This window comes from Balaenoptera ricei, chromosome 19 (genome assembly GCF_028023285.1).
Source record: "Balaenoptera ricei isolate mBalRic1 chromosome 19, mBalRic1.hap2, whole genome shotgun sequence".
NCBI classification, from domain to species: domain Eukaryota; kingdom Metazoa; phylum Chordata; class Mammalia; order Artiodactyla; family Balaenopteridae; genus Balaenoptera; species Balaenoptera ricei.
The window spans coordinates 6,234,840-6,259,309 of record NC_082657.1 but is presented as its reverse complement, the minus strand read 5'-3'; the positions used below and the strand labels follow the sequence as shown (position 1 = coordinate 6,259,309).

The following is a 24,470-nucleotide window of genomic DNA, read 5'->3' as shown; positions in this document are numbered from 1 at the left end:
TTAGTTAACAAAGACCAAAGGCTCTGTACCAGGCAATAGGGATGCAGCGGGAAATAGAAGAGATTGGTTCCCTACCCTCATGGAAGACTGGCAGGGAAATAAATAGTGAAATAATAAATCCCAAGTCTAAGATGTGCACGTACGAGAGAATTGCACATTGTATTGTGAGAGTGTTTAATGGGCAACCTGGCTAAGAATTGAGGCTGGGGGTGGGGTAGGGCTCAGGAAAGGAGATGTGGAGGAAGTGATATTGGAGGTGAGAGTGATTGGGGCAGTCGGGCCAAGGTGGAAGACTAGTGCCCCAGGTAGAGGGAGGAGCATGAATCAGAGCATGAACTCAGGGTGTAGAGGCCCCAAGGTAGCCTCTTGGTGTGCGGGAGGGACCCTGTGAAGTCCAGCGTAGCTGGAGGTAAGTGAGCAGTGCGGGGTCAGGGTCCCTGCCAGCTGGAAGGTTGGCAGATCACAGCCCTTGGTGAATGTCGGGTGCACCACCCGTGTTCACTCTTTGGGCACCATGGGTCTTGGCCTCGTGAACACACTTTGGAACCTGTATCATAGCTGTCTGTGTCCCGGGTTGGGATATGTGACAGGGATGGAGAGAAGGGGATGATGTTGAGAGTGGAGATGGAGCTGGGCTTTGCGGAATAGGGAGCAGAGGAGGAGGTCGGAGACAAAACAAGTAGGTCTGGGTTTAGGATGGGTGGTGGGTGGGAGAGGAGATGTGCATTAGGGCTAGAGATGGGAATGGAGTTGTGTTCGGGGTTTAGGACAGGGAGAATATAGGGGATGGCACGGGGCTGTGGATGGTGCTGGGATGGCACAGGAAACAGAGGTGGGGATGAAATTGGGATTGGGGTTTGGGTGGGGATGGGAAGATGGCTGTGGGTGGAAGGGGATTGAGAATGGGGTAAAAGGCAAGGTTAGGGTGGGGGTGGAGACGTGGCTGTGTTCGAAGATGGAGACTAGGACGCAACCGAGTGATGCAGGCAGAGCCAGGCCTCCAGAACTCTCTTCTTTCCCAGCGGAACAAGCCTCTGCCTGGGAGGAGGACCGCAAGTTTGTCCTGCGGGGCTGGTGTCTTGTCTTCAACATCCTGGCGACCCTGATGCTGTTCAGCATGATGGATGGGCGTATGGCCTACTTGCAGGGCTCCTACACTGGCTACCTGGGCTTCTGGACCAACTGCGGGAAGCACAAGTGCGCCAGCCTGGGCCAAGTCACCGGTCAGTAGGAGCCTGGGCAGGCTTTGGGATGCTCTGGGGGCGGGGTGGTCTCTGGAGATGATCTGGGGAGAGAATCTCTGGGGGAATCTCTTTGGGTGTTCTTGGTTGGGGGGGGGGGATCTTTAGAATTCTTGAGAGGGTCTCTGGAGATTCTCTGAAGGCCTTATGAGGAAGCTTCCTGGAGTTATATGTGGGCTTATGAGGAAACAGGACTGTCATTGCTCATGGGAAAAAGAGCGTTACACTTGGCCAGAACCCAATCTGCCTCATGACTAGATGGCTAGACACCTTCATTCTCTCTCTCACTCTTTTTAAAATAGTGTGTGTTTTTTTTTAAGATAACAAGAGCCTTCCAGCTCCTTCAGAAACATTTTGCCTCCTTGTAGGTCTCCGCGTTTCCAGTGCTTTCGAGCATTGCCCCAGAGGCAGCCCAGACCCTGGAGCCAGAGCTCTGGGTTTGAATCCTGCCTCAGACACTTGGTAGCTGGGTGATCCTGGGCATATTACGTCACCCCTGTGTGCCTCAGTTTCCTCGTTTCTATAATGTCAGTGATAGTAGTACCAATTCATGGGCTGTTTGAGGAATATGTGAGTTAAAACACGTAAAGGAATTAGAACAGTGCCTGGCACATAGTAAGTGCTACCCCCAGATTTCTTCTTATTATTATAAGGATCCGCCACCCCACCAGCCAATGCGCCTACCTTCATTTCAGATCTCAAATAAGTGCTCATAAAACTTCCAGAATATTGTGTGGTATTAATCTTATTTATTTATTTTGAGTATCTCTTTCTCTTATACCTCTCAAACTCAAGCTGGTTTCAAGTTACGGAAAAGTCTGCAGGCATAAATTGTCCCTGCTTCGGGATCCAGGTGTTCAAAAGGTATCTGTCTCTTGCCATCTCTCCTTGAAGGATTCTTTTGTGTTGGGCCCTCAGGCAAGCTGTGCTCATACAGTGGCAATGGGGCTCTCAGCAGCTCCCAGGTCCCATTTTTTTCCTGTAAGCAACGAAGAAGAAAAGAGAATAAGTTTTCTTCTGTGGCCCTCACACAAAGTTCTCAGGATTAGCTCCGATGGGATCAGATTAACTACCCTGGGATTTCTCACTCCTCCCTGAATCATTTGCTGTGGTCAGGAGGACGTCATGCTGTGTCTGGCTGGGTCTGAATCACATGCTTTTCTTAAGAGTCAACGGAGGGGGTCATTTCTGTCAGAATCACAAGGACAGAGGGTGGGCAGAGAGTTCCTCTGAACAATAGCAAGTTGCTCTTGCCAAAAGAATGGGAATGGATGCTGGGTGGGCAAAAGCAACTGTGCACAATTTCCCCCTCTATTTACAATACTTTCTTTGAGCATGACTCCTTTTGGGGGATGTATTCCCAAGAGCAGAATAGCAGTGCTTCAAAAGGGCTGAGGAAATTTTGTAGGGCTTTGATATACACTCCCCATATGGAAGTCAGGATTCTCATGACAAGCAGCAGAAGCCAATTCAAGCTGGTTTAAGCAGAAAATAGATTTACACAGGATATTGCGGAGCTTATAGACTCTCTGTGAGGCCAGGGAACTGGGCTCCAGGGACTGACTGAGTGATGAAGACTGTGCCGAAAGAGTCCTGGGGACTGGCTGACTGGTCACACACACTGTAGCCTGGCGTGTGGACCCCAGTCTCTCCAGGCCTGGACTCCACTGGGGAACCTCTTTCTCTGCTGCCCCAGGACCCCGGAGGAAGTTGCAGCCACTCCGACTAGAATAGAGTTCACGGCTATTTCTCCTGGCTGCTGATTCCAAGTTTAGCGTGGCTCTATTTTATTGGTGGAACCTGGTCACATGCTGAGGTCCTAGCAGTAAGAGGCTGGTTTCCTTGCTGGGAAGTGTGGATACAAACATTGGGAAATTCCCCAAACATAGGACTGGTGTTCAAAGGCACTGGGAAGACAAAAAAGAATGGCGAATATTCATTACATTCCTCATTTGTTCTAAAATGTTAACTCTGTGTGATTTTATTTGATTTTATTTTATTGTATTTTATTTTATTTTTTGGCTGCACTACGCGGCTTTTGGGATCTTAGTTCCCCTACCAGGGATTGAACCCTGGGCCCTTGGCAGTGAAAGCGCAGAGTCCTAACCACTGGACCGCCAGGGAATCCCTCTATGTGATTTAAAAATTTTTCCTTATTTTAAAATTTAAATGACTTTTATTTTATTTGAACAGGTAATATATTTGCGTGGTTCAACATTTTAAAAAATGCAAAAGTCTCCCTCTCATTTTTGTCCCCCATCCCTCCCAGTTCCCCTTCCTGGGGGCAACCGATGTTACGAAGCCATTTTTAAGCTCTTATGTGTTCTGCTAGTCAAAGTCTCTGCATATATGAGAAAATGGCTATGGTTATATACACATAAGACTATATATACATACACACACATATATAGGCATGTATTTATTTTTATTTATATTTCATTTAAAAAACACACATGGCAGTGTTACAGTTCTCGTTTAAAGGTAAATCACCATTTATTGAATGCTAAGAATATACAAAGCTTTGTGGTTGGCATAAAGAAATAACAAATAGGTTGTGAGGGTTTTAATTATTTTTTAGGTGCAGAAATTTAGGATTTTTATGTAGTCTAAATTCTCCACCTTTGCCTCTGTGACTTTACCAACTGCTCCTCAGCTTTGGGGAGTTCTTCTCCTTCTAGATTTTTGGTGAACATTCAATTATGGTTTTATGTGTGTGTGTGTGTGTGTGTGTGTGTGTGTGTGTGTTTTAGGGTTTGACTGTGATTTTGGTGGGTGGTATTCAGGCAGTACTGAATCCTGTGCTCCTTGCCAGGAGCCTACAGAAGGGACCTGAATCAGTCATAAGTCTTTGGATCACAGGTGGTAGAAACTCTAACTTGAACTAGCTTGAGTGAAGGAATTTACAGGTTCACCTAAGTGAAAAAGTATGGGGGTAGAAATACTTTCAGATATGGCTGCATTCAGCGGTCCAAGCAAGGGATTGCATCAGACATTACTGTCTGTCTGTTTCTTGGTTACTTACTTGAGTGGGCTTCATTCTCAAGGCTCCATGTAGTGGCAAGGTAGGATCCAGTTAGGAAAAAAAAATCATTCTAGGTGCTTCAGAGGGAAGTAAATATAGGGAATTGGTTTCATGGGTAATAGAAGAGCTGAGAAGCCGAGTAGGAATGGTGAGGCAAATCAGGGATTAGCAACTCAGGAAGCTGCTAGGCCCCTACGCCAGAAGGACAAAGGGAAGAAGTAGTATTACTGGAGTCTGGAAGTCGGAGCCATCTGGAAGGCACAGACTCATGCTGGGATTTGCTTAGAGGTGGCTACAGTCACAGAAGAAATGCATCGATGGCTGAAGACACCAACTGAGGCAGAGAGAGAGGAGAATAAAGACCCTGGCTTGTCCCCTCTCGCTAGAGCCAGTCTTCTGCCAGTGCCTCCCATGAGCCAAACAGAGATAAGTCAGTGAGCAAGGGAGGCTGGGAAATGTAGTCCTTGTAATGCAGAACAGAGAAGGGCGGGGAATGAACCTGAAAGCAGACACACAGAAGAATGACTGGCAGAACTGCTAACAACTCAGACCTCAGGTCCGGCAGGAAAAAAAAGTGCAGAAATTTCCTGCAAAAGTCCTGTGTGACTGGGTCACAAGGTACCCCCAAACCAAGCATGGTGGCTAGAGCAATGCAACGTACTGACTGGCTTATAACTGGGACTCCAAGTGAGGAACGGCAGGAAGGCGAAATGCATGGTGCGGAGGTAAGCTGCAAATGCCCATCCCTTCTGACCAAACTACAGAGTGGGCTTGTCTCTGGGAAGACAAGAGCCAGGGACTTGAGTGTCATCTCAACTCTCTTTCTCTCCTTCTCTTGCCTGCTTTTTCTTCTTAGTTTTACTCTCTCAGTTCTCCTGTCACCTAGGAGGCTGGGTCCAAGGCTCAGGCAGCTCCAAGCTCATAATCCTCTTGATTAGAGAAGAAAGAGCTGGTCCCTGACAGCTTCAGTTAGAAAAAGTCCCTGGGCAGAGCTTGATTGGTTGGCTTTGGTCATGTGCCCATGTTTGAGCCAATCACCACTGTCTGGGTCATGGGGCACTGTGATTGGCTCAGCCAGAGTCACATGACTACCTCTGTGGCCCCAGAGGGCAGGGTATGTCATGAAAAACTCTCAACCAGGATTATGTGATTGATCCTGAGAGCACTATTTCTATTTTGTAATATGTTCAGTTTGCCAGAAACAAAGCAAATGGAGTTTTAGCTCATTTGGCTGAAATAGTCTTGCACTGTTCAAAAGGAGGCAAAGTAGGAAAGGGCTAAAAGGGAGAGATGTAATTCTCAGAAGGAGCTGAAACTCCTGTCATACTGAAATGCAAATTGGATAAATATCAATTTTAAACTGAGTGTGATTACGTCTTTTAGGTACTTTGGTTTTAGAGTATTTGGAAATTTTCTTGTGTGTACATCTGTGTGTGTGCTCTGGGGGATGTCAGGAGGGTGATTTGGAGACTGTCTGTGAGGGGCTCTAGGGTGTGAATGGGGGTGACATTGGGATACCTGGGGAGGTCTGGGGGTGTGAGTGGGGTCATTAGGGAAACTTGGGGTAAGAGTGGGAGAGAAGTAGCGTGACTTTAGAGGTGATTAAAGTGACTAAGGGTGCTATTGGGAGTGCCTGGGATTGGTATGGAAGGTATTAATGTGATTTGCTGTGGGGCATCTTTTGGGAGTATGAATAACTTTAGGGGTGACTGTGGGGATGACTCTAGAAATAATAGAGATGATTCTGTGGGGTGAACTTGAGGATGTGAGTGGGGGTGACTCAGGGGTCATCTGTGGGGTGACCTTGGAGGTATGTGTGGAGTTGATTATGAGAGTGTCTAGGATTGACTTTGGGGTAAGAGAGGGTGATTTGGGACAACTTTGAGGGTGCAAGTGGGGATGACTTTTTTAAAAATTGAGATATAGTTGACTTATAGTATTATATAAGTTTCAGGTGTACAACATAGTGATTCACAATTTTTAAAGAAGGTGGGTTTTTAAAGACTTTGGGTTAACTTTATGGGTACGTGGGGCTGACCTTGTGAGAGTAGGAGTCATTTTGGGATTTCAAGGAGGTGACTTTGGCGAGGGCAGTGGGGGTGATTTTGAGGATGTCTGTAGCTAAAATTTGGGGGTGTCTGTTGGGGATGTTGCTCAGGGCTGTCAGTGGGGATGAGCTGGGAGGGTGACCTTGGAGAGTATCCGGGGGTGACTCTGGGGCATTTCCCCCTTCCCTTCCAGTTCTCATCCACATGAGCATGGGCTTCATGATCGTGGCCCTGATCCTGTGTCTACTCCTCCTCCTGGCCATGGGCTTCTCCTTCCGGCCAGTATTCCGCCGCCTTAACAAGGCTGACCTCATCTTCAGTTCCCTCAGCTTTTGCATCGGTGAGTGTTTCCCTGGGGGAAGGGGTGCCCTCCCCACCTCAGCATCTCTCCCCGGGGCTCTCTTTCTGGCTTTGGGGAGGTGTGTCTCAGTTTCTGTCCTGCTGGGTCTCTGTCTTTGAATGCCTCTTGGGCTCTCTGCCCCACCCTCCCTGTGTGTTTCTCAGTTCTATATCCTTCTCAGTCGGGGTGAGTGTGCTGGGCCTCTCACTCTCTTCCTGTTTCCCCCTCTTTCTTTCCGCCCCCTCCTGGTATCTTCTGTCTTGTGTGTGTGTTTGCGCGCGCGCCCTTGTCATGGAGGGTGGGAGAGGATGTCTCTCTTTTCTCTTTCTGGGCGCCTCGGGGTCCCTCTCCAGCCTCGTGTCCATCTCTGGCCCCACCCCAGTGCAGGGCTCCTGGTTGTCCTCAGCCTGACGCTCTTTGTAGCCAACTGCGAGACGCTCCAACCGAGGCCACAGGTATCCTACCTGGTGACCACCTACCTGTGCTGGGGCGCCGGCGCCTTGACGCTGTGGGCCGGTGAGGGCGGGGCCTCGGGAGGAAGGGGCGGGGTCTCGGCAGGGGGTGGCACCCGGGGAGAATACCAGGCAGGGCTTCTGGCCAGATTGGGGCGGACCCCCGGGGAGGTCAGCCTCGAGGGAGAGGGCGGGGCCTAGGGCGGGGTTCGGAGTCCAGCAGCCCATCTGGCCCCCACCCCCAGGAACCCTGAGCTACTTAAACTACGTGGGCATGTGGGGCAAAAGGGGGCCCTCCACGGAGCTGCGGGTGAGCCGCCGCCGGTGCGTCTCGCAGCAGAGCACCCTGAAGTCCGAGTCCGAACAGCAGCAGTCAGACCCGGACTCCAAGAGCACCGAGGAAGAGCCCACGTCACTTCCCCCCCAAGAACCCCCGTCTAAGCCTCTCTAAGCAATTGCACCCGAGCTTCTCAGGACACTGACGCCTAACCACCGCCAGGTGCCGGGCCCACCCATTTCATCTTGGCCACGCGCCCGAGATTAGACTTCCCTGGAGGTCCCACCCCCTAAGAACCCTCCGAGAACAGGTGGCAAAGCCCCACCCCTCGAGCCAGGGCCCTCCCTTTGCGGCTCTGTTCCCGCCCAGAGTCCTCCCCCTGCCCCCACCCCGGAAGTCCAACACCGCCCCCTCCAGTTCCGCACTCCGCCCGTGCTGTGTGGCCTGTTGGTGTGGCCCCGCCCCCGAGCTTAGCTAGGCCCCGCCCCCAGGCGTCCAGCCCTCGCTGGCCGTGGCCCGAAGCCGCACTTCATCATAGGAGTTCCTACCCCTCCGAGGGCCAGCACCGCCCCAGGATGTCCAGTCTTGCCCGGGGCCGACACGACACTGCCCAGCATTTGATTTAGCCCCGCTCCCCGGCGGAACAGACCCCGCCCCAGGGAGGCGTGGCTTGCAATTATACCCCCCGCCCCTCCCTGGCTTCCGTGCCACAATAAAACGTGGGCCCTATCTCTCTGAGTCCGAGCCTCCGTTTCGTGCTCTCCCCCAGGGCAGAGTGGGGCTCAGAGTTCTTGCCTTGTCCTTTGGGGTCTGAGCCTTTCTCTGCCTCTTTGTCCACACCTGCCTCTGACCCTTCCTTTCCCCCCTGATCATAACTGCACATCTCCCGCCGAGAGAGACCGGGAGGGCTGGGGAGGCTCTAGTCCGGGCCGGATGGGTCCCGAGTTCCCAGGTGTCTAGCGTCTGGAAGGGCAAATGACACCAGGAGTTGATGCATATTCGATTTTACTGGGGGTAAGGGACAGGGCGGGGGCATTCAGGGGTTGTCAGCCATGGTCTTCTTGATCCAATCCACATATAAAATCACTTTGGTGTAGACGGAGGGCTTATTGGGGGCACCACACGGGATGTGGCCCCATGACGTGATTCCCTGAAACATACCCTCGCAGATCAGCGGGCCCCCTGAGTCACCCTACAGCACAAGGGGGAGGGGGAGAGTGTGAGAGAGGTTAGCTGGGCCTGGGGGGCTCCAGCACTTGGACCTGGGTGCACAGATCCAGACAGCGACTCCCCATCTCTGGGGAAAGAGACAATTGTCTCCAGAGTCCCCTCCCAGAAGAACATCAGCGGGGACTCCAACAGAGGGGACAGTGGCTTGAGTCCTGCCAATGGGGATGGGACCTCAGGGTCCAGTTTCTTCCCCGGGGTTGGGGGGGGAGGGAGGATCCAGGAGGAGGATGGTCCCTGCAGACAGATCAGTGGGGAGGAGGAGCGGGACCCATCTATAGGACACTCCCGCCCTCAGGGCTCGTCTCAGATGTCACCTCTCCGGAGAAGCTTTCTCTGACCGGAGAGTAAGCATGTGTTAGAGGAACAGGCGAATTATGATGTACAGGAGGGAGATACCCAGGATACCGGGATGGGGATACAGGAAGGAAAGGGGGCAGAGGGCTACAACTGCGAAGTTATGGAGACAGGTGCCTGCTTAGCTCTGAACCCCTGTCCAGAACCTGAGTCCCCTCCCCCAGCACTGCAAGGCTCGGGGGACAGACTGGCTCACCACGCAGGTGTCCTTGCCGCCCTCCAGGTGTCCAGCACACAGCATGAACTCTGTCACCTTCTGGGGGTGGGCACTGGCACACATCTCATTGGGCAGGACAGTAAGGTCCACACACTGGAGGTCATCTGGGTAAGTGACTACGGGCCAGGGAGAAACACGGCTGTGGCCAGACCCCACCCCCTCAGCCCTCCTCCCCCAGACTCCAGAGTCCAGGTCCCCAGCCCCCTCCTCCCTTACACCCAGGTGCCTGGGCTCCAGGCTGCAGGGCGTGGCCCTGGCATACACTTATCTGGTTCGATGCTGCCCCAGCCAGAGGCATAGCAGGTGCTCTCCAGCTGGGGTTCCTCGGTGGGCAGCTCCAGGACCTGCACGTCCTCTGTGATCTGGACGGGCCCTTCCAGGCGGAGCAGCATGAGGTCATGGCTGTAGTCCTCCCCTGGGGGGAGGGTGTCGTTCTTCAGGAGGCTCAGGTCGAAATTGGGGTGTGGAAAGTCCTTACTGACATGGGCAAACTGGGCTGTGTCTTCGTCCTCAAACAGGTTGTGGCGACCCAGCCAGAGCTGGTAATTGCTGGTGAAGGAGAAGATGGAGACGATGAGAATGAGAGAGGAGGTAGAAAGGGAGGGCATGAGGAAGGGTCCAAAATAAGAAAGAGAAACAAGAAGGGGGGGGGGGGAGAGAGAGGGAGAGAGAGAGAGAGACCGAGGAAAGATACAGAGTCACAGAAAACAAAGAGACTGCGAGTAAATACATGAAAGTATGTGACAATGTCACAGACAGAGACAGACTGAAATGGAGTCAAAGAAGAGCTTGGAACAGTAGAGAGGATGGGAAAGATGGAGGGGAGACGGTGCGATAGAGGGAGCACACAGGGGACAGGAGGAGGAAGAGACAGAGACCGTGAGGAACAGACTAAAAAAAGAGGAAGGGAGGGAAAGGACAGAGCGAAGCAGGAGAGTGAGAAACGGACCAGGTGAGGAAGGGAGGAGGAAGGAAGAAGAGAGAATGAGAAATAGAGACAGAGGAGGCAAAGGGGTGAGAGAGTGAGAGAGAAAACGGAGGAGCACGGCAGGGGGGGGGGAGGGGGAGGGGGAGGGGAGGGGAGGGGGCGGGGCGACCAGCTCCGCCGCAGCTGGGGCTGCGGGGCTGGTTCCCCAGCAGGCGGGTGACCTGGCCCCCAGCCCAAGGTCGGCGTCCCCTTCCTGCCCCAGCTCCCTCTCTCCTCTTCTCCTTCCTCCTTCCCTCCACTGCCCCCACTAGACCTTCTCTGTGTCCCCCTGGAGTGGATGATTGGCGTGGAGGGAGGTGCTGCCCAGGGATGGCTAATCTCTTCCATTTCTCTGGGGTGGAGGTGCGCTCAGCAGTGACGGGAGAGGGAGTGAGGCAGAGACCCAGAGAGAGACAGAGACACAGGGAAGAGAGTTGGAGGATGAGACACAGGTGACAGAGATGGCAGCAGAGACTTGAGATAGGCAGAGACAGGGAGAGACACAGAGAAATGGAGACAGAAGAGAGAGGGAGAGAGAGACCAATCATAGTCACACAGAGAGACCCACAGCAGAGCCAGTTACTGAGACACACACAGAGATAGGACAGAGGCAGACAGAAAGAGAGACAACAGGACAGACCCAAGAGACCCAGGGTCACATGGAGAGGGCTTCCCTGGGGTCATCCAGTCCCAGCCCTGCCCCTCTCCTTGTGACCCTGGACCACAACCTTCCCTCTCTGCCTCAGGTCCCCCAGCCTCCCCTGAGGTTATCCGAGGGGACAGTGCTGGCTGCTTGATCCTGTGTGTGCCCCCCTCTCCAGATCCCCTGCCCCTACTCACTCACTCTTGCAGTGAGCAGCTGTGAGGACCCACTGGGGGTCCACCAGGACACCGCCACACTGGAAGCTGCTGAAACGGTACAGAGCCACCTGCCAGGGCTGGGAATGCTTCTTACACTCGTGGCCTCCTATGATCCGGGACTGGATAAGGGGCACAGCACCTGTGGATGGGGGTGCTGGGTCAGGTCGGGTGGAGTTAGCAATGGGGCTAAGAGACTTGGCTAGGAGAGGGAGCTGAGCTGTGTGATTGGAGGTTCATGGGGGTAGAGGACCAGAGCTGGGGGTCTGAACATGGGCCAGGGGTGTTGGGAAGGGCCTGGAATTCTGGAGCCATCCCTGGGATTGTGGGTTGGTGGCTGGTCCTGGGTGTGGAGACTAGGCTGAGTACAGAGCTGACCCCCGGGATTAGGGTAGGGAACAACAAGACAGCATCTGGAGCAGGCATCTGGTGAGGGGGTTGGGTGATTTGGGTTCTTGGACTGCAGGACAGGAGGCTATGGGTTCTGAGAGGGGAAACCAAGGATAAAGGCACCAAGAGACGAGGTCAGAGGCTGCAGGAGGAAGGATTTGGAGGATTAAGGGGCTCTCAGGCTGATGAAATAGTTAGGGCTTGGGTTGAGCTTTTGGGCTTCTGGAAAGAACGCAGATTTGGGCAATTAGGTTAGAGGGGCCAAGAAGAGCATCTGGGGAATTTGGGGGTTCCTGGAATGGAGCTGGGAGATTTGAGAGAATTTGGGGTTCCAGATCAAAGAATGAATGAAAGGATTAGGCTGGGAAAGGGGTCCTGTGATGTAGCAATGGCATTCTAACAAGAGTGAGGGCCCCGGGACCAGGTTGGGGTCAGACTGGGAGGGAGCTCAGGAGAAGGGAGAGCGGAATAACAGTCATTCTGGGATTGGGTGATTCTCATGGGGCTGGGGTTCATGGGCTGAGGCTACTGGAGGGATCTGGGGTTTTCTTGGGAGCAGCGCCAGGACAGGAATGGAGGAGGAGGCATATCAGGGGCCAAACAGCTGTGGGAACACAGAGAGAACTCACTTGATGTGGGGTTTTAGAATCAGATGTTGGGGTACCTAGGGCAGGACAGCTGGGCTGGGAAGGTACGTGTTGGGATCCTGGTGGGTGGGTTCCCAGAAAACCAGAGCTGCGCAGGAGGGATTCTGGTTGGTAAAGGGCTGGAACTTGGGGAAGGATGGAAATTCTCCAAGGAAAGGAGCATGTGATTGTGGGTTCTGGATATTTTTCCTGGGGGGAAAAGGCTGGGGTTGTGGGATGCGGGGTTCTGGAGCAAAGAGGTGAGGAAGCGACATTTGCAGAACCCACCCCCGATACCAGATGGGAGGCCTACTTAGTCACAGACCAGAAAGTCTGTTTTTGAAGAAGTATAGGTGTCTAGTGAAATTTGGGGTCCTGGGGGGATGGCGGGGGACCAGATGTCAGGACTGAAGGAGCTAGTTGAGAGCTGACAGCTGGATGGGGAAAATCACCAGGGTGTGGTAGGATTTGGGGCCTCAAGAGCCGGACCACTGGGCCATAGAGAACTAGGGATAGGAGGGGGTGATTAGGGTCCCAGCATCTGATGGGATTGGGGGGGGCTCTGTGGAAGAGAGAGACAGAGATGGCCCAGGATCTGCCCCTTTAGTAAGGTGGGTGGGGGCAGGGATCTGAGAGGGGAAGAGGAGAAAAGTCTGGTTATTCCCGAGGGAGCAGGGACCTAGTGCAAGCAAGGTGACACTGAGGAGGGGCCAGGTTGGATTTTAGGGTGGGGCTGGGAGAGATAAGAGAGAGCCTGGTGTCCTGGTCTGGGCTAGACGGGGTCGCAGGGGTGCAGGCTGCGGTGCCATGTGGGAGGGGAGGGACTCATGGAGCGGGGCCGGGGGGCAGCATGAGAACCGGGGCCCGACCGCCCTCCCACATCTTTCCCACTGTCTCACCAGTCCCTGCCAGGGACAGGGCAAGGCACAGAACCGGGAAGCACATGATGACAGAGGTGTCCAGGGGCAGGCAGGCTGTGAGCTTGGAGCTGGGGAGCCCTCCTCGAGGAGCCTTTTATAGCCCTCATCCCCCCAGGGCCCCACCCCTGCCCTGCTGGCACCCAGATGCTGGCCAAGGCCCTGCCCCTGCTTCCTGGGGGCTGGACAACCCTCTCCCATCCCCAGCGCTTGTGGAAGGGGCGGGAGAGCCAGCAGCTGTTGTTCTGCAGGCCCTCGGTCGCACTGGAAGCCTTCCTGGGGCCTGAAGCCAGACAGGGCAGGGCCTGGAGCTCCTGGGACCTTGCTCTTGGGGACAGAGCCAGCGAGGGGAGGTGGAGGTGGGGCAAGAGGAAGCAGAAACAGCAAGGTGGAAGAACCATTGACCTCCAACACAAAACCCCATATACCTTAACCCCACGTAAGGCTATGTACCCCCAAGACCCAATATACCCTCAAATACCAGCAGTGGGGCCCTGATTCCTTTCTCCCTGCACCACTTCTAGCCAAAGATACCAGCTTCTCAGTTTCTAGAACCCCCTGAAATGTAAGCCTTTGCTTTCAGAATGCCCTGACTCTTGCACTCCTAGATTTGGGATCCAGGCCCCTAAATCTACTCTTCCTTTCATAATAAAATCTTAGGCACCTCCCCTCACCAAATCCTAGCATCCCCAGATGCAGGAATATGAAGTTTCAATGGTTCCCAGGGTAAATTTCCTAGCATTTCAAAATCTAATGCCCCCCCAAACAATGTTGGGACCCAATACCTACCTCCTCCTTGTTCCCCAAATCTGGATGCTCAAGGTCATGTCCTCCAAAGTCCCAAAGATCCTGGACTCCTGCCTTGCAGGGTCAAGAGATCGTCTCTGCAAATTCCAATCCACCCTCCCCTCCATAAACTATTTAGGTCTCAGGAGCCAGGTTCCTGTGCCTTGACATTCAGTGACCTTGAAACATCACATTTTTGGGGTCAGGAACTAGATTCCTGCAGCCTCAATGATAAACCCAATCCATTTATAAGGTTCCCAACCCATTCTCTTGGCTCTTCAGTAAAATCAAAGCAGCTCATGGGGGCCCAACCTCTGCTGTAGGTCAGGAACCTGCCTAAGGAAAAGAGAGTTTTTGCCTTTTTGCCATGGCTACCAGGAAGCCTAGAACTAAATCTTGAAGAAAATGAAGTCATTCTTGAGCATCTAGTGTGTGCCGCGTTCTTTCACTGGGGTCCAGAAATACAGAGTATTTTCTCAGTGCCAGGCACTATTCAAATCAGTTCATATGAATCACCTCATTTAATCCTCACAGCAACCCCCTGAGGAAAGCAATATGAGATGGGGGAAACCCAGGCTGACTGAGGTTGGGTCTTTTGCTCAAGATCAAATAGCTGATCCTAGGTGCTGAATGAACGTCAGGGCAGCGGGTGAAAAGGAACAGTATATAGTGGCTGTGAGTCCCCCACCCAGTCTGTGGCCCCCATTTCCCTTCATCCCCAGAAGTAAGTTGCAGAAACTTCCACAGAGAAACTTGCATCAGTGTTTTCTGTTATTCTGGTATCAAACAGGTGACCTGGAGCACCAGCTCTGGTCTCAGATGGGCAAGTCCTTGGCTAACCTCTGGGTCTTGGACAGGGTCTTGGGGGATGGTCCAGTTCTGTTCCAGGTCAAGATGGGGCTGCTGGCCAGCCATGGGGGCTTCTGTGTAGTCAGGGACACAGGTGGTAGGCCAGAATAGTCATTTCCTCTTCATGGTTTCCTTGATCCACTCCAAGTAGCTGCAGACTTTGGTATAGACACTGGGCTTGGTGGTTGTGTCGCAGGGGACATCACCCCAGGACACAATGCCCTGCAGTACATCCCCACAGACCAGGGGTCCCCCGAAGTCACCCTGTAGGGAGAAGGGGAAGATTGAGTGGGAACCTTCTGGATCCAGTGCCCCCATCCCCATCCTAAACACCATTCAGAATCTCAATCAAAACCCAATCCAACCCCACCCCAGGCCAACCCACCCCAACTCAACTCAATACAACCCAGTTTAATCTAAATCAATCCATCCTCACCTCAACCCAACACAGCTCAATACAACCCACATCCAATCCCACCTTCCCACAACCACAACCCAACCTGACCCCCACATCTTTCCTATTCAGAATCTAACCTAACCCATGCCCATTCTCATTCCAACACAACCCAGCCCCGATCGTCATGTCTCTTGCCCCCCAAACAAAATTTACCCCCATCCCCAGTTCAACCCTGACATATTTCCCATCTGAGATCAAACCAAACTCATATCCATTCTCAACGCCAGCCCACGCCGTCCCAAACCTCATTGCCTCCCCAAACACAACCCAAACCCATTGCCTCTCTAACCCCAACTCCAACCTCACCCCCATTCTAACTGCCCTTCCTCCTCCATCCCCGAAAACGCACCTTAACATCTTCTCTGGCCCAAAGCAAGCAAAACCCTGCCCCATTCCAACTCCCAGACCTGTTCCCCTCTCTTCCCCCTCCTTCCATGGCTCCCTGTCAGCTCTGACCTCACAGGAGTCCGTGCCTCTGCCCTCCACGCCCGCACACACCGTGGTGTTCACCAGGCGCCCTGCATAGTCCTTGTTACAAGATGTGGTCCAGATAATGCTGATGTTGGCCCAATGCAATGTATCTGGGAGTCTCACTGGGGAGGACAGTAGAGTCGGAGCGAATCCATAACATTTCAGACCCTTGTTCCCTCCGCCCAAGGGCCCTGGACAATATGGTCCTCGAGGCCTGACATCCAGTTCCATGTTTCCACGCACCTTGTGACACGGGGCTCCCTGTGGCCCCAGGCTTGTTGTCGGACACCAAGCCCCAGCCAGACACCACACAGGGCTCGCTGGGCTCGGGGGAGCGCGTGGGCAGCGGGACCCGGGGCACTTTAGTAGAGACGCGCGCGGGCCGGGTTAGACGCAGTAACGGGATATCATGATGGTGGCTCTGCGCTTCGTAACGCGCCTGTGGGACAGTGAGAGAAACAGCCCGCAGTTGCTCCAGGCCATCGCGCTGGCGCAGCTCTCACGGAGCTGTGCGGGCGAGTGGTTAGCCGCAGGCGGGGTGCGGAGCAGACAGAAAGATCAAAGAGTGGGCAACTTTGGGTCCCCTGACACTTTGGGAATCTGGAGATCCCATCAGCCTTTCCGCAAGGCCCCCGAAGCCAATAGTTTCAGCCTCTGCCTCTCAGAGACCAAGGTGCCAAAGTCATGCGCACACCTGGAACTCAGTCCCCAGGCTCCGGCTCTTTTCCTCAGAATCCGTGATCCTCAGATCCCTAGACCCTCCCGCCATGCCCCCTCAGGACCCCAAGCCTTCATACCGCGATTGGCAATGGGCTGCAGAGAGCACCCAGCGCGGGGAGATGAGGGAACCACCGCAGTTACAGCGTCCATGCTCGAAGAGGGCCACCTGCCATGGCTGGGAGTGGGGCTCACACTTATCACCCCTCAGCGCCTTGTCACTGTCGTCCTGGGCCACTGACAGAGGAGACAGAGGAAGACCCCCGAGGACAGAGTCCTTTCCCTTGCACCCTACGCCTTCCTTGTACCCTGACCTCACTACACATTTTCCACCTGTTGCCTTTCCCCAACTTCTTAAGATGTCCCTGCTGTTGATTTTTAAGCACCGCCTTCTCTCTAGCTTTTACAACTGCTGCTTGTTTTCTCCAGAACTGTCCCTCTGCCCTCGGCCCCCAGTCGTTTGCTACAGGACTCCGGGAGAGAGAGGACAGGGAGAGGACCAGAGGGCAGGAAGTCCTCTGGGATTGGGAGTAGAGACAAGGACAGTGGATACAGGTCCGGACAGATGGTCACTTGGAACCAGCCATTCAAGGTCACCGAGCTGTCACAGACACCAAAAGGGTGTGGCCACTCGATCTGTGTGGCACACATTCTTGGCTCCAGAGTCTGGACATCTCAGCCAAATGCAGTATCTTACAAGGACACAGATGTAGCCACAAAAGGTCATGGGCAAACATACAGGCACAACCAGTCTTCCAAACTTAGGAACTGATATGGACAGCACTTTCAGCTGAAACTCATTTGCATGTACATGGGTTGCAGCTTCAAGAATCACAGCACAGAACTTCATATGTGTATGTGAATAAGGATAGTTAAGGCATGAGCATGTGTGTCTATATGTGTGCACACACACGCATTCACAGACACAGGTTTGGACATAGAAGCTCAGACCTAAATTTACAGTCTCCAGCGTGGATCTGCATATACTAGGCCACAGACTTGCACACTTGCACACGGGGTCTGAACAACAAGGTGAGGTCCTTAATAAGGGTACACAGGGAGAGACACTGATACACACTCAGGTCCCAAAAGACTTGTCACCAACATGGGTCTATAGTATAGTGGTTAAATCTGAAGTGATAGAGTAAAAAATCCTGGATCCAAACATATTATCTGTGAGACTTTGAGCAAACGGACTTTTCTGTGCCTCTATTTCCTCATCTGTATAATGGGATTGTTGTAAGAATTAAATGCGAAAGAGAGCAAGAGAGAGAGAGAGAGTGAGAGAGTGTGTGTATGATGTCTGGCATATTGTAACTGCTTTAAAAATATTAGCTATTTTAAACAAAGAGCATATAGATTGATTTATGTAGACATATGTCTGGACGTTCAGGTTGTGGACACAAATTTAGCCAAAGTAAGCCAGACGTACGTGCAGACCCAGATAAAGATCGTCAAGGTCAAAACTGTTATTCATTCCCAAGTCACTTTGTGGAGATTCAAAGTTATAAAACCGACCCAGAGGGCCAGAGCTCAGATGTGGACCCACTAGATCAGACCCAGGGAAACATGGGACACAAAGGTGGCATTCAAGGTCAAAGACACATTGCTCAAGACACAGGCAGCCAGGTCAGGACATACTTATCCATCTCTAGATCAGCCCCCAAGTCACTCACTTGGTGTTCAGGGTCACTAATTGAGTTTCACAGTTGGGGACCTGGTTCCAACATGTGGGCAGGACGTAGACAAAAAGGACTTTGCACACACACACACGCCCCTTACCCACACTGCACCATGCACGAAGACATGCACAGGGATGCGTCAAGATCGTAGGACATGACCCCCTACACTGGGCAATGTGGATATGTCCCCTCAAGGTCACAGCCAGGCACACAGACACCCGCACTGGGGCAAGATTTGCACAGCCACTCCAAATGCCCACAGTCTACCTGCCAAGGTCAGGAACTGGGCCAAGGGCCCTGGCAAGGCGGAGGGAATGCGGATGTGGTGGACAAGGGGCTTAACAAGGGAAGGGTGGGGTCGTCCTACAGAGAAGGACAGAGGGCGCGGGTTGAACAGCTGGGCACTGAGGCCGCCCTTGGCCAGTCCAAGCTGGAGGAGGGCGGAGGCCCTAGCTGGGTGCAGCGGGCAGGTGGGGGGCGGGGAGGAGAGAGCACAGAGAGAGGCTGAAGGGAGGCTGGCAGCAGGGGGGAGGTCTGAGGGGCCCCCAGAAGTGACGGTCATGCGGTGGGGGGGGGGGGCGGTTAATAAAAGTCCACCTTCAACTTCTCCAGGGTAGAGGTATCAGGTTACAGTTAATTTCCCCACGGGTCGTGGCTGAACATGGTCTGGAGCTCTCCTGCCACCTGGGGTCACCTTGACCTAGTGGCTGCCCCTCTCTGAGCCACAGAGGACGAGATGAGTGCTGGGCGCTCTGCCTGGAATATACCAAGTGCCCAGCAAGGCTAACACACCTTGACGGGGCGGTACCCCGGGCCGGGACCACATTTAATCCTCACAACGACCCTGTGAGGGAGCATCTGTTGTTATCTCCATGGTACAGTTAGGGAACCTGAGTCACAGAGACGTTAAGTAACTAGAAAGTGGCAGAGGCAGGATTTGAACCCAGAGTCTGTGTTCTTGAGCTTCCCAGCATGTATTTAATGCTTAGTATAAGCTTTACCTACATCGTGCTATTGAGCCCTTACCATTATTGTTGCAGGTAGGTGCTGTCTTGTAAAGAAGGCGCTTAAGGACCAGAAAGGTGAAGTAATTTCCTCAAGGTCACACAGCAAGGAAGGGGCAGCCCCAGAACTCGAACTCAGGTCTGTGTCACCCAAGGGCCATGTTCATTGTCATGGGGACTCCAGAGCAGCCCCAGGCCCCTGACAGCTCTTGGGGTAGGGTGAGGACCCAGGGGTGTCAGCATGTGGCGGGGGTGGGTGTGGGGGAAGGATCCTCAGATGGTCCCCGAGTGAGGGAGGCGCTGGCAGACTGCAGGACCCAGATAGGCTGGGGGGATTAGGTGGTACTACAGTCCCACAGACCCGGACCTGACCTGGGCCCACCTCACCTGCACACGTCAGCAGGAAGGAGAAGGTGAGGAGAAGCCACATTGCGAAGGAGGGACCAGGGCTCTGCTGATATCTGGGGAGGGGAGAGAGCGAGCGGGTGTGAGGTTGGACCCTCCTGCCCCCACCTGGATCCCTCCAGACACAAACTCATCCCACCTGCTCTTAAGAACCCCCTTTTCACCATCCTTGTTCCCCACCCCAACCTGCTCTTCCTCCCGGGCTCCCCATCTCCCAAGGGTCTGCTGTTTCTCCAGGCACTGGGACAGACTCCCAGGTACACCCACAGCCTGGCAGAGCCCAACACCATCCACTTATCCCAGAGCTTTGGCTCAGGATACATGTTTTCCCCAAACCCCATACCAGCCTCCTATCCGGCCTCTTGGGTCCTCCTCTCTAAGCCCGTCCCTCCACTCAAGTCCCACTCCCCTCACAGCCTGTACCCCTACCTGGCTCTACAGGACCCCCCTACACCCGGAGCTGACCAGGTCCCTTTTCCACTCACAGCTCTCGCAGACCCCTGGCACCCCCAGGATAAAGTCCCGGTCCCCCAGCCTCACTTGCGAGGCCATGAGTGGCTTCTCCCCTTCTAGCCCCTCCGGCCGGGTCTCTCCTGACCTTGCTCGTCTAGGCTATTTCTTCCCATTTTCCTTCTTGCAATTTCATGCCTCCACACTTCTCTTCAGGCTGTTCCTCCTCCCAGGTATCCCGGTCCCTTCAAGGTCCACTTCCTCCTGGAGGCCTCTTCTGACCTCCCTGAGTCAGTGGTGTCTGCTTCCCCTTCCAGACCAAGAACTCCCTGAAGGCAAGCCTAACCTGACTGGACTCTGGACCCCAGCACTGCCCAGAGCCAGGCAAGCTTTGGGCTTGAATTAAAGCCCTTTTCCCCCCGCATCTTCCAAATTCCTATTTGTCCTCTGAGGCTCAGCCCCCACCTCTTCCGGGAGACCCTGATACCTAACAGGTATCTCTTCTGGGGCCTATAGTGCCTGTTCTGGTTCCATCCCCAGGAATGCTCAGGTCAGGTCCTCTCCGTGTCCCCAGCACTGCCCAGCCAGGGGCCCGGCACACAGGAGGCCTCAGGGAGATTGTGCTGAGCTGACCTGCACCCATGATAACTCCTGACCTTGTTCCTGGCTCCGGTACAAGTGCTTTAGAAGACGTCCTCCTGATTTACTCCATCCCCTCCCCCATCTCACCACTGCAGCTCCCTCTTGCATCTCCAGGACATTTTCTTGGTTCAGGTTCAACCCGGTGCCTCAGTAAACAACACATGGACCTACCCAGGTGCCCTTGACATGCAAATCCCTCAGGACATCCCATGTCTCCCCTAGACCAGCGAAGACCTGTGTCTCTCCTCACTCCAAACCCCCTGCCCCATCTCAAAGATCTCACCCCCTCCAGATCCTCCAGCAACATCTGGGGTAGCTTGGAAGCCAGAAGAAAGCGAGCAGGCACATGAATGCCTGAATTTATAAGCTCCCAGCCCCACCCGGGTCTTGGGGGAGGGGGATAGGGTGAGGTGGGAAGTGGCTGAGAGTCAGGTTTACAGGCAGGGATGCCTAAGTGGCCGGTGGGGTGGGGGACAAGACCTACTGAGCATTTATTAGGCTGAAGCTTTTGTCTGAGTCTGGGAGGAGGAATTTCCCTACCAAGGGCAGTTTGTCAAGGGGGAAGAGACAGTAGGGCAAGAGCAGAAAATTGGAGGAGATCAAAATATAGAACCAGGAGTCTGGAGCATGTAACCTGGAATTTGGGGTCTGGAGTGTAGAAACTGGATTCTAGAGTCATGCTTCTTGTGCCTGGATTAGGGGTCTAGATCTTGGATTCTGGAGCTGGACCAGGATCCCCAATTCTGGATCCCTGATTCTGGATTCTGAACCCTCTATTCTGGATTCTGGATCTTGGATCTCTGATTCTGGACAGTGGATTCGGGGTCTAGATATCCAATTCTGGACCTTGGATTCTGGATATATATCCCCAATTCTGGATCTTGGAGTCTGAACCTCCCAATTTTGGATTCTGGATCTTGGATTCGTCATCTTTGATTCTGGATCTCCAATTCTGAATTCTGAGTTTGGGGCCTAGAATCGGGCACTCATGACCTGAAGCCGGGAGTGGATTTTGGAATGTGACTTCTGGAGTTTGGGTCTGGAGTCTGGATCCTGGACTCTGGCCTTTGAGTGACAGGTCTCAGTCTTGGATTCTAAATCCAGGGCCTCTGAATCTAGAGTCCAGACTAAGAATCTGGAGTCTGATGTTTGGAATCTAGGACTCGAGGTTTTGGGGCCTGGAATATGAATGATAGATTTTGGATTTTGAGTTATGGGGCCTGGATTCTAGAGTCTGGGTCTAGACTCTGAGGGTTCATGGATTGACTTTGGAATGTGAAGTATGGAGTTTCAAAGCTGCATTGTGGGGACTTCCCTCGTGGTCCAGTGGGTAAGACTCTGCGCTCCCAATGCAGGGGGCCTAGGTTCGATCCCTGGTCAGGGAACTAGATCCCGCATGCATGCCTCAACTAAGAGTTCGCCTGCTGCAACTAAGACCTGGTGCAGCCAAACAAAAAAACAAAAACCAAAAAAAACCCCCCAAAAAACCCAAAAAACTGCATTGTGTATTTAAGCGGCTGGACTAGGAGACAGGGGCCTGGCTTCCATGATTCTGAGATTCCTAGACTCTTGACTCTAGAGCATGACTTTAGAGACTGGGAGACTAGAGTCTTTATTCTGGATCTTGCAGTCTTCATTCTGCATCCTGAGGCTTGAAATCTGGATTCTGTTTTCTGGAGACTGGAGATCATCATTAAGATGACCCAAAGCTTTGGGAATTTAAATTTGTTTTCCAGTGTCTCAGGACCATAGAGGGTCCTGGGAAATTGTCTAGAGTCTATCATGGCTGGTTTAAATAATGAGGAGGCACAGGTAGAAGGAGATACTGACCTCAGATCACCCAGTGAAAGATGGGACCTATTATAAGCATAGTTTCTCCCTGTTTCTGGAAATCCATCACATATATAGGAAGGGGTTGCATGATTGGGGCTGACTGTTAAGGACATCAGTGGCCAATGCTTAGGGGTCGCTGACCCTTGATTTCCACAGAGATAATATGGGAGAATGATGGCGTCTAAGCCCCCAGATGTCTTTCAGACATTCCAGAACCATAGACCCTTAGTTATTCCAGAATCCTAGGGTCTCAGTCATTCTAGAACCACAGACCTTCAAAAGCTCTAGAATACCAGACTTTCAGATTCTAGAATAGAAGGGCCTGAGATATTCTGGAAATCTAGGTCCTCAGATGCTCTAGAACCCAAGATGGTAAAATAGTCTAGAACCACAGATCTCTAGACATTCTAGAACCCTATCATCTTCAGATGTTCTGGGACCCCCAGAATAGCTAGAAGCTATTCTAGAACTACTTTGTCCCTTCATTTTGCCACAAATTCGTGCTCAAAGTCTTTGGACTCACAGTGGGCCACAGCGTCAATTGAGCAATCTCTGTTTATGGAGTGTTGGCCTTGTATTATCTCATTTATCCTTCTGACAGCCCCGTGAGATGGCTATTATGGATGGCTTCCTCCTTTTTTTTTTTTTTTTTTGGCTGTGCCGGCATGTGGGATCTTAGCACTGGCACGTGGGATCTTAGTTCCCTGACCATGGATCGAACCCGCGCCCCCTGCGTTGGAAGCACGGAGTCTTAACCACAGGACTGCCAGGGAAGTCCCTCCTCCTCAATATAGAGGAGACTGAGACCCAGAGAGGGGCATCGCAGCAAAGGTCACGACAGAGGGCGGGAAGAATCCAGTGTCTGCCTTTGGGAACACCTAGTTGGTCTGTTCATCTCCACCCCTGGAGGCACCTCCCCCTGTTGGAGCTGGGTGGTGGTGAGGGGTAATCTTAACGAGGGCTTCCCGGGCGCCAGGCTAAGCGCTTTCCATCAAGATCACACATGCTCCTCCCACTAGCCCACACAGGCAGGTACTGTAACCGTCTCCGTGACGCAGATGGGACTCTGAACTCAGGCCAGAGCGCAGCCCAGGCTCTTACCTGACCTGTGCGCAGGATCCGCGGGAGGGCGCCGCGCCTCGCCTCGTCCCCGACACGGTGATGTCAACGCCCCTCCGCGCACCGCCCGCCCACTCTGGCCGAGTTAGACTTGGGTGATCAACGTCCTCCTGGGCATGTCCCCAGACGTCCTTCCCCTCCACTAAGGCCTGCGTCCTGCCCTCTTCCTCCTCCTGGGAACACTCCCTAGAGTCTTTCCTTCATCAGCTCCATGGTTCAGCCATCAACCAAGCAGTTCTTCTCCGTCCGACCCTGAATTCCAGCCTCGGGCAGGCACCTGCTCCTGGGAGGCACCCACCCCGGCCCGGGCTCTCCAGATCCCTCTCACTCACTGTGACCTAACACGTTTCTCTCTTTCCCCGAGCTCCCCTCCTCCTTCCTCCCGTGTTTCCCATCCCAGGGGCAGCCCCCACTGTCCACTCAGTCATGTGGCCAGATCCCCGAGGGTGCTGTCTCCACCCCTTCCCTCCCCTCATCCCCTACAGCCCAGCGGTACCCAGCCCTGTCCCGCTTCTCTGTCCCCTCGGTGTGGCTCAGGTGCTCCCCTCTATTCCTGGACCCTGACCCCAGCCTCCACCACGGCCTCCCACCCTCCAGTCTGCCCCCTCCTGCCCATCACCAGTTGGCTTCAGGGGGTCTCTCTATACACTCAGAGCTGCCCCTGCCCCTTCCCTGCTCACAGCCCGGCTTTCTCTAGTTGCGGCGAGCGGGGGCTACTCTTGGTTGCCGTGCGAGGGCTTCTCACTGCGGTGGCTTCTCTTGTTGCGGAGCATGGGCTCTAAGCGTGCGGGCTTCAGTAGTTGTGGCCCATGGGCTTAGTTGCTCCGCGGCATGTGGGATCTTCCCGGACCAGGGCTCAAACCTGTGTCCCCTGCGTTGGCAGGCAGGTTCTTAACCACTGCGCCACCAGGGAAGCCCGGGACTGGACTCTTGATGCCCCAGGGAACTCCTCATGTAGTGTCGGCCCTCCTCTAATTTCATCTCACCACAAACCCCCCTCCCCCTTCATTATGGAACCAGTCAAAAGTGGAGTTTCAGGGTCCTGGGCTCAGACCCCTGCTCCACTACTTGCTGTTTTGGAAATTCTGGTAAGTGCTTTCAGTTGCTCATCAACTT

At 53.5% G+C, this 24,470-nt stretch overlaps 2 protein-coding genes and 1 long non-coding RNA gene across 3 annotated transcripts; all 3 read right to left on the bottom strand.

The window, feature by feature from the left end:
- Positions 1-1,970: 1,970 nt before the first annotated feature.
- On the bottom strand, positions 1,971-7,719 carry LOC132354255 (uncharacterized). Its single transcript, XR_009499217.1, has 2 exons — positions 7,131-7,719; positions 1,971-2,220 (listed from the first exon to the last, which is right to left on the bottom strand). It is a non-coding gene; the product is annotated as an uncharacterized LOC132354255 (long non-coding RNA).
- A 649-nt stretch (positions 7,720-8,368) lies between these two features.
- On the bottom strand, positions 8,369-13,025 carry KLK1 (kallikrein 1). Its single transcript, XM_059905958.1, has 5 exons — positions 12,922-13,025; positions 10,989-11,148; positions 9,444-9,730; positions 9,161-9,297; positions 8,369-8,572 (listed from the first exon to the last, which is right to left on the bottom strand). Exons 1-5 carry the CDS (start codon positions 12,965-12,967, stop codon positions 8,417-8,419), a joined length of 786 nt encoding a protein of 261 aa, XP_059761941.1. The 5' UTR covers positions 12,968-13,025; the 3' UTR covers positions 8,369-8,416.
- A 1,221-nt stretch (positions 13,026-14,246) lies between these two features.
- LOC132353939 (kallikrein-15-like) lies at positions 14,247-23,399 on the bottom strand (the record flags this gene model as incomplete). Its single annotated transcript, XM_059905442.1, has 4 exons — positions 14,247-14,838; positions 15,488-15,624; positions 15,746-15,941; positions 23,337-23,399. Coding segments are annotated over 4 exons (549 nt in total), but the record flags the coding sequence as incomplete, so codon positions are not given.
- Between the last annotated feature and the right edge of the window lie 1,071 nt (positions 23,400-24,470).

Bases quoted from the DNA above. Each gene is read 5' to 3' on its own strand.
- KLK1 (XM_059905958.1), bottom strand. From the start codon at position 12,967: ATGTGCTTCCCGGTTCTGTGCCTTGCCCTGTCCCTGGCAGGGACTG. The intron at 11,149-12,921 runs GTGAGACAGTGG...CCCCATCCACAG, and splicing joins CCTGTCCCTGGCAGGGACTG to GTGCTGTGCCCCTTATCCAG. The intron at 8,573-9,160 runs GTGAGCCAGTCT...CTTGTGCTGTAG, and splicing joins GCGGCAAGGACACCTGCGTG to GGTGACTCAGGGGGCCCGCT.